This window comes from Lagenorhynchus albirostris, chromosome 16 (genome assembly GCF_949774975.1).
Source record: "Lagenorhynchus albirostris chromosome 16, mLagAlb1.1, whole genome shotgun sequence".
Taxonomy (NCBI): Eukaryota; Metazoa; Chordata; class Mammalia; order Artiodactyla; family Delphinidae; genus Lagenorhynchus; species Lagenorhynchus albirostris.
This window is the reverse complement of record NC_083110.1, coordinates 52,721,521-52,735,117: the sequence shown is the minus strand read 5'-3', so window position 1 is coordinate 52,735,117 and position 13,597 is coordinate 52,721,521. Positions and strand designations below refer to the sequence as shown.

Below are 13,597 nucleotides of genomic sequence, written 5' to 3'. Positions count from 1 at the left end.
TTACTTCCCTCTGTCTCTGCTCATTGAAAAATCATTTGCTAAAACCCTCAACTTCCTGAGCAGATATCCCTTCCTAGTAGTTTGTAACGGAAACTCTTAGAAGCCAATTTCTCTTCCTTTTTACCTCTTTTCTTGATATTCAGTGGACTTATCTTGATAAACTTCCGATTTTTTACTATTCATAGTTAAATTAAATCCAAGTTAGGCTCATTTTTATTCATTTGTTGAATGAACAACATGTATACAATCATCTTTTTTGAGTCTGCTTTTACTATTAAATTTAATTAATTTTTACTAAGCACCCAAGAGGGACCCTGCAGAGAAGACAAAGATGAGTTTTTTAAAAACCCGAGATACACTCCTTACATTTTAAAATTTGAGAGTATTTTTTAAATACTCTCATTGCTTATGGCAGAAATGACTAGTTGTTCATTGCTGTCTTTTCTCCCATTTCTAATAATAGAACTTACTTTTAGCTGGATACCGAGACATTGTTTCCCACATTCCTTTAGTGGAAATAATGTGTGCAATTTTCAGGTCTTGTCCTGTAAGAGATCAATCTGCAATCCTATGGCTCTCTTCCTCCTCCCTCCCCTTTGGTTAGCAAATGAAGACACAGTAGCTTTGCCATTGGACTCAGAGACGGAAACTAAGTGTTGAAGATGGCAGAACTCTCCTAGTAGCCTGGACTACTTATCTATTACACTAGAGAGAAATAAAACTTCTATCTTAATTAAGACATTTTACTTTGAGTCTTTTTGTTAAAGCTGCTTAGCCTTTACTCTAAATAATGCAGTTCGCCCAAGATGTGAGTGATTTTGTCATTTGAAGTTTCAAATATGTGATTACACATTGTATTTCAGAACAAAATCTGTAATTCGGGGATCACTTATAATATTTTATTATAATTTTTTAAGATAAGAAATAATGTCAAGTAGAAATAGAGAGTGATTAAATATTGGCATGAGAGACCTTTTTGGAGTGACAAAATGGTCTAAAATTGGATTATAATGTTGATTATATATTCTGTAAATTTACTAAAAATCATTGAATCATACGCTTAAAATGGATGAATTTTCGCTATGTAAAGTACACCTCAATAAATCTGTTCTAAAAAGTTTTTTTAAAAAAGTTATTCACCTTAGACCACTGATATATCTTATTATCAATGAGAAGCTGAGTTGAAGATTTTTTGCCTTGATTAATCTGAAACACAATGTAAATAAATAGTATGGAAAACTTAATGTTCACAGATATAGACATAATCATGTTCATAAGTCTTTTGTCCAAAATGGATAAAAACAAAGACTTCTCAATGTTTTTCTTTTAAAAAGTATATACATGTTTTCTCCTGAGATGTCAAATTTAGTTACCATAACCAAATCACTTAACTTTTCTTGGCTTCAAGTTTGGAAATAGAAAGCATGGAAAATAACTTGAAGCTTTTTGGATTTAAGGAGCTATATTAAAATAGAATTTTAGCTCTTTTTGATAAAGAAAAGTTTATCATGATATATGTTGATTTAAACAGTAAATCTGAAAATAGGAAAGAAAAAATAGTATTACCTTGGCATTTTTTAGCTTTTCTCTTACTTTGCCTCTCAGAGTTTCTATTATGTCTTGATTTTCTTCCACATTTGAATCTATCAAGAAGCCAACATAATATGGAGTTCATGATACTTTCTTATAATTAAACAGCAACAGCATCAAAAGTACTTATTAAATAGCTAAACAACATGCATTTCTTTGGATCATGACAATTATGAAGACTGGGTCATTGCCCCATGAGAGCTTAGAACCTAGAAAATAAAGCTTAGAAACTTCCCCCTCTTCCATCTGGAATAAATACTCATGCATGGTCAGGACTGAATTTTGTAGTGAGGCTAAAAAAAAAAAAAAAGGTTCAGGTAAGCAAACCTTTATCTTTTTCCTTTTAGGAAAAAAATCAATGAAAACAGTAATATTCTATATAAAGTGCTCTATAGTCCACAGAATATACAAATATCAAAACCAGTTTACTTCAACTTGATTAAACTGAAGAGGAAGGAATCTGAAAAAAAGAGAGGTAAGTCTCCAAGCATCCATTCTTACTACTTATGTTAGTTTTGTAAATTCAGTATAATACTGCCAGCTCCTAGAGGAAATGAAACAGTCTTGCTGGGTATAAAGAAGGCTCCAGCTGCTATGTGTACTCCAAACCTCATGTTATTTTCTTCTCATCCACCAGATGATCTACTGTATGGATTGAGAAAGACAGGGGTTATGCAGTCCTAGGTACAATAGAAAATGGAGGACCTACTGGTCATTTTGCCTTGTATTTTTCTTTTTCTTCTCCCTGCCTTTGAGTAGTTAAAGGTTAAATAGAAAATGGTGGAAATAAAGGGTAAGCATAAAGCTAAATCAGTATAGGTCATGAGAATCTTCATTCTTAATTGCAGTATTCCATGATAAAATTTAAAAATTATTAGTTGGTTTGTTTATACTCTATTCCCAGAACTTAGAATGACAGATGGCACATAGTAGGTGCTTAATAAATATTTGCTGGATAAATGAAGCAGGAGTCAACCATTATTTATATACTTTTCTCCCTGAGACCTGGAAACTTCCCGAAACAGGTTCTATATCTCTGTATCTTTATGGTGTAACATAGTCTGAAGAACGAGAAGATTCTCCATGTTTGCAGAGAGAGAGAAAACAAAACTTAGTTTTATTACATGCACTGACTTTACCATTATTTCCTTATACCCACTTGTATTATATAGGAAGTTTAGTTTCTGTTTGAACTTATCCCTTAAGAAAATTTGTGTTCCCAAATGAAACCCTGGGATAGGATTAGTCATTTATATCTTTTAAAAATAAAGTCCAACAGTATTAGAGCTGTGGTATACTTATTGAGAACCTTTCTGGAGATGCTTGTCTACATTTTCTTCTACTGCAATGTTATCTGTGTCTTCTGACATCTGCAAAAAAAAGGGGGGAAGCATTACCTTGTATCTTTTTGTTTTGGCATTTAACATCTTTTCATAGGTTTATCAGCCCTTTGAAAGTCATCTCCTTTAAAATGACAATTCATATCCTTTGCCTGTTTTCTTAAATTTCATCCTTTTATCAATGGGTATGAGCTCTTTATATGTGATAGATTTTTTAATTAAAAAATTGCTCTCTGTAATATCAAAAAGAACCTTTTAATGATAAAATCCAGTAGATAGTTGTTGGTGTTCATATACTGCCTACTTCATATACCTTTTAGGAGGGTCAAATGAGATCAAACATATGAAAATACTTTGAAACTCAACACTACATCAATGTTAGCTATTACTTGAGTACTCTGTAGCATCTGATAACTTTCTAAAAGCTTTCTATATCCTTTTCCTCTACCCTTATACCTCTCTGGCCACTTATTCCTTGTATCCTTTCTTGGTCACACTTCTCCTCATAGCCTAAATGTGGGCACATTCCAAGAATTTGGAGAGTGCATGGATTCCCATGGCTTCCCAAATCTGTCTCCAACCTTGACTGCTCTCCTGAATACCATATTTCTAGTTGCCTACTGGTATTTCTAATTGAATGTACTACCATTATCAAAAATTCAATATTTTAAAATGAGCATTTATTTCTTTTACCACTTTTTAAACCTCAATATTCTAAAATTAAACCATACTAGCAACGTTAAATGTTTTTTTTAGAATATGGATAAGTTTTTCATTTTAAGTTGAAAAAATAGAATAGCAAAAGACTCCTTAAATAACAACTGTACATGCTAACCAAACTAATGTGCAGTTGGAATGGGAAGAGCAAGCAGACACACATCAGATTTCCAATCACAGTAAAAACATGGATTCGTGTCAAAAGCCAAAGCAGGGTATACTGACATGATCACAGTAAGAGCTTAGTCTATAGACCTTCTGAAAGAACTCCAAATCCACCAGTGGTTCCTGTACCACACTTAAGAACTACTGAGTAGGGTCAGTATGAACTAAGATGTTCTGTTCTTACTAAGCCTTCAGTATTTTCCTCAACAAAATTAAAAATACCTAACTTCACTCTTGACCAAGGAGACAGTAACCCTTGAAGGTGTGATGGGACATTAACCCCAGCAAGTGATTGATAGATGTCTCCTTCAATTCCCAATAATCTCACCGAGCATTCTGGATATACTTTTCCCATCCCCATCTAGAAGGCAGGAATAAAACATGAATCTTAATTGGACTTACTCTAGGTGACACGTAGATACCAGTCCTAAAAATGTTTCACTCATTCATTGATTTAAAAAAGAAAAACTTTTTTTTTTTTTAGCAAAGCAGGAAATGGATTGTTAGCTGGTTGAGAGAACAGAGAAATAAATATTTAAATAAGGGAATAAATAGATAAATAAATATATAAATAACTCACCTCTAATACTTTATTACATAATTGACAGACCAAAGAGTATAACTAATCTGTAAACTCTCTTATTATTTTTTAACATATGAACTATACGATTTGTATATAGAACCAAATATATCACATTTTTTCAAGAGTCTCCTACATTTACAATTGAGCTATTCAGTATAATCAAAATCCTTATAAACTCCATTAATACCTTACTTTTCTAAAAATATCTTCTTTTCTCTTTGAAATCTTTTTCATGATGGTTCTTTCATTTCCACCTTCTAAATAAATAAGAAATATTTTTAAGAATTATATATCATATTACTGAGAGAAAACAATTATTTTGATGCTTGAGATAAACATGCTATTTAAATTTTTTAATTTAACTAAAAACTAAACAAAGAAACACACTATTGCCTTTAGTATTTAGTTGTTGATCACCTTTAGTATTTAATAGAAATTCTAGTTAGTCCAATAAGACATGTAAAAGAGTTAGAGGTAAAACTATTGGAAAGGAGACAACAAACTGATTCTTTTGTAGAGGGTAGGTTTTATACATAGAAACTCCAAGACATTCCATCAAAAAACTTTAGAAAAAATGAGAAAGTTGATAAGTGGCAGAATACAAGAGAATGTATGGCAAAGTTACCAGCTTTCCTATATGCTAGAAATATAATAGAAAAGAAATCACTTTCATAACAGCAATACAAAACTTTTTCAAAATACATAGGAATAACTTCAATGAAAATATTTGGGACCCTCCCCCCCCAAAAAAAAGTATAAAACTTTACAGTGAGAAAAAAATCTGATTAAACAAAGAGATATTCCCTGGAGGCAGGAAAACTAGTTAAGAAGCCATTATAATAGTCCTGATGAGAGATTCTGGAGATCTGAATCCAAAAGTGGAAGCGGGAATGGAAGATGGAGATTCAGTTAAGAGGTAGAATTCACAGAATTTGGTGAGCAACTAGATGTGTAGGACAAAGTGAGGGAGAAATCAAGGACTCTAAGGTTTGGGCTTGAGTAACTGAGAGGTAGTATCATTCTGTGTATTGTCGAATATAATTGGGGAAGGAGTTAAAGAGTTCAGTTTTCAGAGGCTGCTTACGGGACATTAAGGTGAGAGGTCCAAAAAGTGATTAACAATACTGAACTGACTTGGAGCAGAAGAGAACCAGTTCTAAGTTAGCTAACTCCTTTGTTTACTCAGTAAAAAAAGCATTTAAGAGATTGATTCCATGACTCTTGAAAAGAATCAACACCTTTAAGATTTTTCCCACCAACATACCAAGAATGGACACAACAGGAATAGAATGTTGGGAAAAGAGAAGTTTGAATTTACTTTCCACTCTGCAAGAACTTCTAAAATGAAAAATGAACTTCAAATCAGTACCTGGCTTACTGATGCCTACACCTGCAAATTTTATCTGCTAAAGCTAGGGAAAACATTAGCAGTGACACATCCTATAGATAGTTAAATTATAATAAATTATTAAATAAAAATCTTATTGTAGAAGAAATTATTAATCACGTTTTTTGCAGACCTGTAGATGTTTCTAAACTAGTTTATTTATCGTCTCATAAATACTATAATAAATACTAAATAAATGATTACAGGCAAAATAGTAGATAAAATTGAAGATCTGGATGAAAATTGCATTTGCCCTATCGAAAAATCACATGCGGAAGCAAGGAAAAATTATGACTCAGACTTCCACCTTCTTACAGAAATTCAACTTTCTGTATTAAAAAACTGGCTCCAACAGTTAAATCCAATATTCTCTTCAAGGATATTGCTAATTTACAATTCTTGTAGTTACAGCTTTTTCTAAAAGACAAGGAGGACCACTTCAGTGCCAGCATCCTGCCCAGAAAAGACGCAGTTAGCCAAAATGATATCTGGAGGCTTAACTGAAGCCAAACCTGCCACTCCAGAAATCCAGGAGATCGCTAACACGGTTAAACCACAGCTTGAAGAAAAAACAAATGAGACTTATGAAGAATTCGAAGCTGTGGAATATAAAACTCAAGTGGTTGCTGGAAGTAATTACTACATTAAGATACGAATAGGTAATGATCGTTATATTCACATAAAGGTATTCAAGAGCCTTCCTCAACAAAATCAGTCTTTGGCACTTACTGGCTACCAGGCTGACAAAAGCAAGGATGACGAGCTCACCGGCTTCTAGCGACATGTTCTGAAAGCAGTCGATTCTTTCCACTGTCTCCTGATTAGTGGCCCCTGGTAATAAATGTAACTATCAATAAAGAAGTATTTCTTTTCAAATAAATTAATCTCTTTAAAAAAAAAAAAAGACAAGGAAATTGAAGATTGGCTATTTTTGTATCAGATGAACTGGAGGTCCACAGTCAAAGCCTGAGAATTAAAGTGAAGTAATTCATTCAACCTTTTCTGGTCCATACCAAACAGAAGGCAATTTTTATAAGTGTTTTATAAGTATAAAAGTTTGCCTCTTGCTTAGCATGTAGAAATCTCTGGGTTCTGCAAATACATCCAGCAATGCCTTTATCACTATGGTGATTGCTGAAATAAAATTTCCTAAAGCCTATTCTATGTTGTGTGTAAATTTAACATTCAACCACCTGTCACTTGGTTTCAGGAGTGTTAGCAGAACAAAATTACAGGAAAATCTCTAGTGTATGAAATGATCACAAAACGCATATTCTGGTATCTAATAATATTTCTTTGGTTAAGTATGAACTAACTAGAAATTTGTTTTTCCTTCAGTTTTTCCCCAGCTCTTGTTGAAAATAACTTCAAATGTATTAATCCACTTTTCTTCCTTAGCAGAACAGAATTCAGTCCAAAACCCAGTTTCATCTTTATCTTTGTTCATTTATTGTCACATAGTATCATGAATCTTTCCTGAACTCCCTTATAGCAATGTTTGACAAATCATGTTCTCCCATTTGATTTGAACGGGGATGCTATGCCAAAAAATTAGTCTCATTCAAAGTTATGATAAAATGAAAGCAATGGATAGCACTTCTTCAAATTAAAATTTATTAAATACATGTCACCAGCTATCCTTTACTGGTACTGGGATATGGAAAAGGTGGAACTTAACCAAAATATTCCACAATTAAGTGTAACACAGCATTATTTCACAGTGTTGCATGAAAACTATCAAGATTTCCAGGTTTTCCATTACCTAAGTTTGAAAATTAGTATCTTTTAGTTAACTGTGATCTTATTTTCTAAACTGAAAACCTAGGAACCAACAGTCTGACAAAGAATTTTCTGATCTGTGAATTTGTACACATCTTTGAAAGGCATCAAAACTAAATCATCCACTGCTCTCAGGACTAAGTCGGAAATCATCACAACCTGCTTCTGTAGGTCAAGAAAGACTGGATCCACTTCCCTTGAAACTTCTGGTATATAAAAAATGAGGGCTTCCCTAATGGTGCAGTGGTTAAGAATCAGCCTGCCAATGCAGGGGACACGGGACTCTATCCCTGGTCCGGGAAGATCCCACATGCCGAGGAACAACTAAGCCCGTGCACCACGACTACTGAGCCTGCGCTCTAGAGCCCGTGAGCCACAACTACTAAGCCCACGTGCCACAATGACTGAAGCCCGCACGCCTAGAGCCCGTGCTCCGCAACAAAAGAAGCCACCACAATGGGAAGGCCACGCACTGCAACGAAGAGTAGTCCGCACTCACAGCAACCAGAGAAAAGCCCGCATGCAGCAACGAAGACCCAATGCAGCCAAAAATAAAATAAATAAAATAAAATTTAAAAAAATTGAATAAGTGACAAAACAAATTATAAAAACTGTAGTATATTTTGAAACATTATATCCAACACACAATGCAATGTAATTTTGCTACCCACAAGTTCATAATAGGATTGATAAAAATGTATTAATTCATAGAGCAACAAGGGCCATGAGGTCCAGAAACTGGACACAAGTAAGTCCTGTGGTGTTATCTTTTATTTAAACCTGAAGATATATCTTGGGTGCCTGTACTTATAGTCTCCACTGGAGAGAAACTCAAAACAAAGGCCCTTTCTGTAAGTGAGGGCAAAAGATGCTTGTGTCCACTTCCCCACCTAAGCCTTGCTCACCACTCTCTCATAAACCTTCAACTATACCCAGACCAAACTCTTCTTTATACTCCCCGCAATTACATCATTTGATTTTTCCAGCTTCTCCCGTAATCTAGAGCATTCCACATTTCAAAGCCGGATTCAAGCCCCACATCTTCCAGGAAATTTTTTTCTGACTCCGGTCCTTCTGGGATCTCCACTAGCACTAATAATACGTAGTTTTTGTTCATTACAGTCTACCTTACAAGGCCACTTGCTGCTTACCCTACGGTGGGCTGGGGCATGAACTCATCTTCTTCTACCCTCCACCAATCCTAGCAAGGTGTTCAGCACACAGTAGGGACTCAATAAATAATACGGTCCCGGATTCGAAGTAAATCAACCAGTGCTCTCGAAAGCTATATAATGGAGTTGTTCTCAACCCGATTAATTCCCAAGGGGATGACTAATGGGTGGGCCAGGTCCCGGGGACTACAAGTCCCAGTGGCCCATGCGGGTCTGGCCCTGGTAGCCGGGGAACCCACAGAGCCGGTCTCCAACCAGACAAAATACTGGAGCGTCTGACAGGGAAGGGTGGAGGCTTTCTGGGGCAGTAAGACATTCACCTGGATGGACTGCACTTTTGCTACGTCTGGGAAGCGAAGGCAGGACGCACCGTTCACCGCATACTCTGAGAGGTCACCAACCGCCCCGCAGCGCTCCCGACGTCCGCTCCACAAGCTAGCCTGGCGCTTGCTCCTCGTAGCTGAACTTCAAGGCGGTTCGGGAGCATGCGCGGTGCGGAGCATGCGCGGTGCGGCCCCGGCGCGCGCGAGGAGCCGGTGCCTTCTGGAATCTTCCGTGCGCAACGTCTGCTTACCCGGCTGCGTGGGCTTGGGGCTCGGCCCGGTCTCCGCCTAGAGCGCCTGGCGGGAGCCACGGGCTTTGATCACCCGACGCCTGCGTTTGTGCTCCAATGGCCGCAACTGCCCCGGCGGCTGTTCTGGAAGAGATCTGAGAGCGGGGTGGCCTGGGTCGTGAGAACCCCGCACCTCTCGCGTTGCGGTGAAGAAGAACCGTTATTCCCAACGGGTGAGTATCGGCCGCGCGCTCCCTGGCCGGCGCGGGCCCGCGGTGACCACCGGGGTCGCCCCTGAGCGGGTGTTCCCGGGGGAGGATGCTCCCGAGCCCGCCGTGGAAGTGCGGTCGCCCGCACCGTCCAGATGCGCCCCGGAGCCTGTGACCTGCGTGCGGGTCGCCGAGGAGCGCGAACACCCGGGTCTTCGCCGGCGGGACCTGCCTCTGCCTTGCCCCGAGGAGGGAGGTTCTTAGAGTTCAGGTGCTTTGGGTGTGGCATCTGAAAGAGCGCCCCGAATATGCGAGGGGTTCTTTTTCTTTCCAGAGCTTGCTATTAGTGTAACCAATTTAATTATTTTGCACTCTTAAAATAGGGCATGCTGGGCATGTGCACTCGTGACATGTCATCTTCGCTTAATGAAAGAAACAACTTACATTGATTTATTTTCTTTTCCCAGTGACTCACCCCGTGTTAAAATAACGAGTTAAATAAAATGTTCCGTGGTTGGAAACTTGTCCTGGGAAACTCTGGCGGGGGCGAAGTGAGGAAACTTGCTAGTATGGAAAGCAGCACAGCAGTGTTACGTACGCTTTCATTCATTCAAACGTTCAGATGTTTAATGGCCGCTTTCTGTGTGAGGCGTTGTGCTTAGCGCTTTAATCCTAGAGAAATTTAGAAAGTGTTTAAAACTTCTAACAAACCTTGTACATTTGGGGAAGGGGAGATGTGGAAGTAAAGAAACTGCTGCAAAACTAATATTCCAGGTTATATTGGTACATTATGGCATAAGTACAAGTAGAACTGAAGTTCCACTCACCTTATAATCTGAAATAATGCATACGGATAAATATGTCCAAACCTTGAAATCATTTGGCCAAACTGTCATACTGAATAAAATCCTTGCAGGGTCTCCCCTCTTTCTAGGGCTCTTCTTGTATAGGAATTTAGGAACAATGAGAGTCGAGAAAGAGAAAATGTCTAGAAATATTGGGTTGGCCAGAAAGTTCCTTTGGTTTTAAAGTAAAAATAAAAGATACATATTTCATTTTCACCAAGAACTTTATTGAACAATGTATTCACCGTTTTGTTCCACTACCTTCTGCCATTTTTCAGGCAACTTTATAATTCCGTCTTCCCAAAACTTTTTATCTTTGTGAGCAAAGAACTGTTCCAGGTGCCTTTTACAGTCTTCCAGGGATTTGAAATTTTTACCATTAAGAGAATTTTGTAAAGGCCTAAATAAATGGAAATCCGAAGGTGCATACGGCGGATGAATCAGAACTTCCCAGCCAAGCTGTAACAGTTTTTGCCTGGTCATCAAAGACACATGCGGTCTTGCGTTATCCTAATGGAAGATTATGCGTTTTCTGTTGACTAATTCCAGACGCTTTTCGTCGAGTGCTGCTTTCAGTTGGTCTAATTGGGAGCAGTACTTGCTGGAATTAATCGTTTGGTTTTCCGGAAGGAGCTCATAATAGAGGACTCCCTTCCAGTCCCACCACATACACAACATCACCTTGTTTGGATGAAGACAGGCCTTTGGTATGGTTGGTGGTGATTCATTTTGCTTGCCCACGATCTCTTCCATTCCGCATTATTATACAGTATCCACTTTTCATCGCCCGTCACAATTTGTTTTAAAAACGGAACGTTTTCATTATGTTTAAGTAGAGAATCGCATGTGGAAATATGGTCAGGAAGGTTTTTTTGGCTTAACTCACGTGGAACCCAAACATCAAAGCAATTAACATAACCAAGCTGGTGCAAATGATTTTCAGTGCTTGATTGGGATATTTTGAGTACGTCGGCTATCTCCCACGTGGTATAATGTTGATTGTTCTCAATGTCTCGATTTGATCGCTACCATCTTCAACTAGTCTACCCAACCATGGAGCATCGTCCAGCGAGAAATCTCCCGCACGAAACTTCGCAAACCACTTTTGACATGTTTGATCAGTCACAGCACCTTCTCCATACACTGCACAAATCTTTTTTTGCATTTCAGTTGCGTTTTTACCTTTCTTGAAATAATGAAGCATAATATGCCAAAAATGTTGCTTTTCGGCAACATTTTGCATTTCGGCAAAATGGCTACACAAAAATTCACCAATTTTGATGAGTTTTTTTGTTTGTTTGTTTTGTTTTGTTTTGTGGTACGCAGGCCTCTCACTGTTGTGGCCTCTCCCGTTGCGGGGCACAGGCTGCGGACGCGCAGGCTCAGCAGCCATGGCTCACAGGCCCAGCCGCTCCGCAGCATGTGGGATCTTCCCGGACCGGGGCACGAACCCGTGTCCCCTGCATCGGCAGGCGGACTCTCAACCACTGCGCCTCCAGGGAAGCCCGATGAGTTTTTTTTTTAATGCACAGTGATATGACTGTTGTCACAATACAGTCTAACAAAATTGTTTCAGATGAAGTTAAAAAACAACTAAGTGCTACCAGAGCCATCTTATGGAAAAAACCAAATAAACCTTTCGGCCAACCCAATATATCTCTTAAATAGCAACATTATACAGTATGTGTGCATATGCAAGTGATATGTACTCTGTGGTGTTCCTTAAGTACACCTAACTCCTGGAATTATTATTATACAGTGGTACATGTTTTTAAAAATACATATAGCATGTATTCACTGAGATGTATTATTATTTTTTTCTTTCTGGATGAACTTTTTTTTTAAACATCTTTATTGGAGTATAATTGCTTTACAATGGTGTGTTAGTTTCTGCTTTATAACAAAGTGAATCAGTTATACATATAAATATGTTCCCATATCTCTTCCCTTTTGCGTCTCCCTCCCTCCCACCCTCCCTATCCCACCCCTCTAGGTGATCACAAAGCACCAAGCTGATCTCCCTGTGCCATGCGGCTGCTTCCCACTAGATATCTGTTTTACGTTTGGTAGTGTATATATGTCCATGCCACTCTCTCACTTTGTCACAACTTACCCTTCCCCCTCCCCATATCCTCAAGTCCATTCTCTAGTAGGTCTGTGTCTTTATTCCCATCTTACCCCTAGGTTCTTCATGACATTTTTTTTTCTTAGATTCCATATATATGTGTTAGCATACGGTATTTGTCTTTCTCTTTCTGACTTACTTCACTCTGTATGACAGACTGTAGGTCCATCCACATCACTACAAATAACTCAATTTCGTTTCTTTTTATGGCTGAGTAATATATTCCATTGTATATATGTGCCACATCTTCTTTATCCATTCATCCGATGATGGACACTTAGGTTGCTTCCATCTCCTGGCTATTGTAAGTAGAGCTGCAATGAACATTTTGTTACATGACTCTTTTTGAATTATAGTTTTCTCAGGGTATATGCCCAGTAGTGGGATTGGTGGGTCGTATGGTAGTTCTATTTGTAGTTTTTTAAGGAACCTCCATACTGACCTCCATATTGGCTGTACCAGTTCACATTCCCAGCAGCAGTGCAAGAGTGTTCCCTTTTCTCCACACCCTCTCCAGCATTTATTGTTTCTAGATTTTTTGATGAAAGCCATTCTGACCAGTGTGAGATGATATCTCATTATAGTTTTGATTTGCATTTCTCTAATGATTAATGATGTTGAGCATTCTTTCATGTATTTGTTGGCAATCTGTATATCTTCTTTGGAGAAATGTCTATTTAGGTCTTCTGCCCATTTTTGGATTGGGTTGTTTGTTCTTTTGATACTGAGCTGCATGAGCTGCTTGTAAGTTTTAAAGATTAATCCTTTGTCAGTTGCTTCATTTGCAAACATTTTCTCCCATTCTGAGGGTTGTCTTTTTGTCTTGTTTATGGTTTCCTTTGCTGTGCAAAAGCTTTTAAGTTTCATTAGGTCCCCTTTGTTTATTTTTGTTTTTATTTCCATTTCTATAGGAGGTCGGTCAAAAAGGACCTTGCTGTTATTTATGTCATAGACTCTTCTGCCTATGTTTTCTTCTAAGAGTTTTATAGTGTCTGGCCTTATATTTAGGTCTTTAATCCATTTTGAGCTTATTTTTGTATATGGTGTTAAGGAGTGTTCTAATCTCATACTTTTACATGTACCTGTCCAGTTTTCCCAGCATCACTTATTGAAGAGGCTGTCCTTTCTCCAC

The 13,597-nt window shown here is 37.9% G+C and overlaps 2 protein-coding genes across 2 annotated transcripts in view; one reads left to right on the top strand and one right to left on the bottom strand.

Annotated features, from left to right (window-relative positions):
* Positions 1 to 9,153, bottom strand: part of CC2D2B (coiled-coil and C2 domain containing 2B) — a 99,820-nt gene extending 90,667 nt beyond the window's left edge. The window contains exons 1-5 of the mRNA XM_060125367.1: positions 9,104 to 9,153; positions 4,588 to 4,652; positions 2,900 to 2,960; positions 1,567 to 1,643; positions 1,133 to 1,206 (exon numbers count right to left, since the gene is read on the bottom strand). Of these exons, the coding sequence (XP_059981350.1) occupies positions 1,133 to 1,206; positions 1,567 to 1,643; positions 2,900 to 2,960; positions 4,588 to 4,629 (254 nt within the window). The 5' untranslated portion in view covers positions 4,630 to 4,652; positions 9,104 to 9,153. The remainder of the gene's footprint in view (positions 1 to 1,132; positions 1,207 to 1,566; positions 1,644 to 2,899; positions 2,961 to 4,587; positions 4,653 to 9,103) is intronic.
* On the top strand, positions 6,235 to 6,638 carry LOC132507349 (cystatin-A-like). Its single transcript, XM_060126611.1, has one exon. It carries the CDS (start codon positions 6,264 to 6,266, stop codon positions 6,558 to 6,560), a length of 297 nt encoding a protein of 98 aa, XP_059982594.1. The 5' UTR covers positions 6,235 to 6,263; the 3' UTR covers positions 6,561 to 6,638.
* Positions 9,154 to 13,597: the final 4,444 nt, after the last annotated feature.

What these genes read in the sequence shown, in the direction of transcription:
- LOC132507349 (XM_060126611.1), top strand. Translation starts at nt 6,264, where the DNA reads ATGATATCTGGAGGCTTAACTGAAGCCAAACCTGCCACTCCAGAAATC.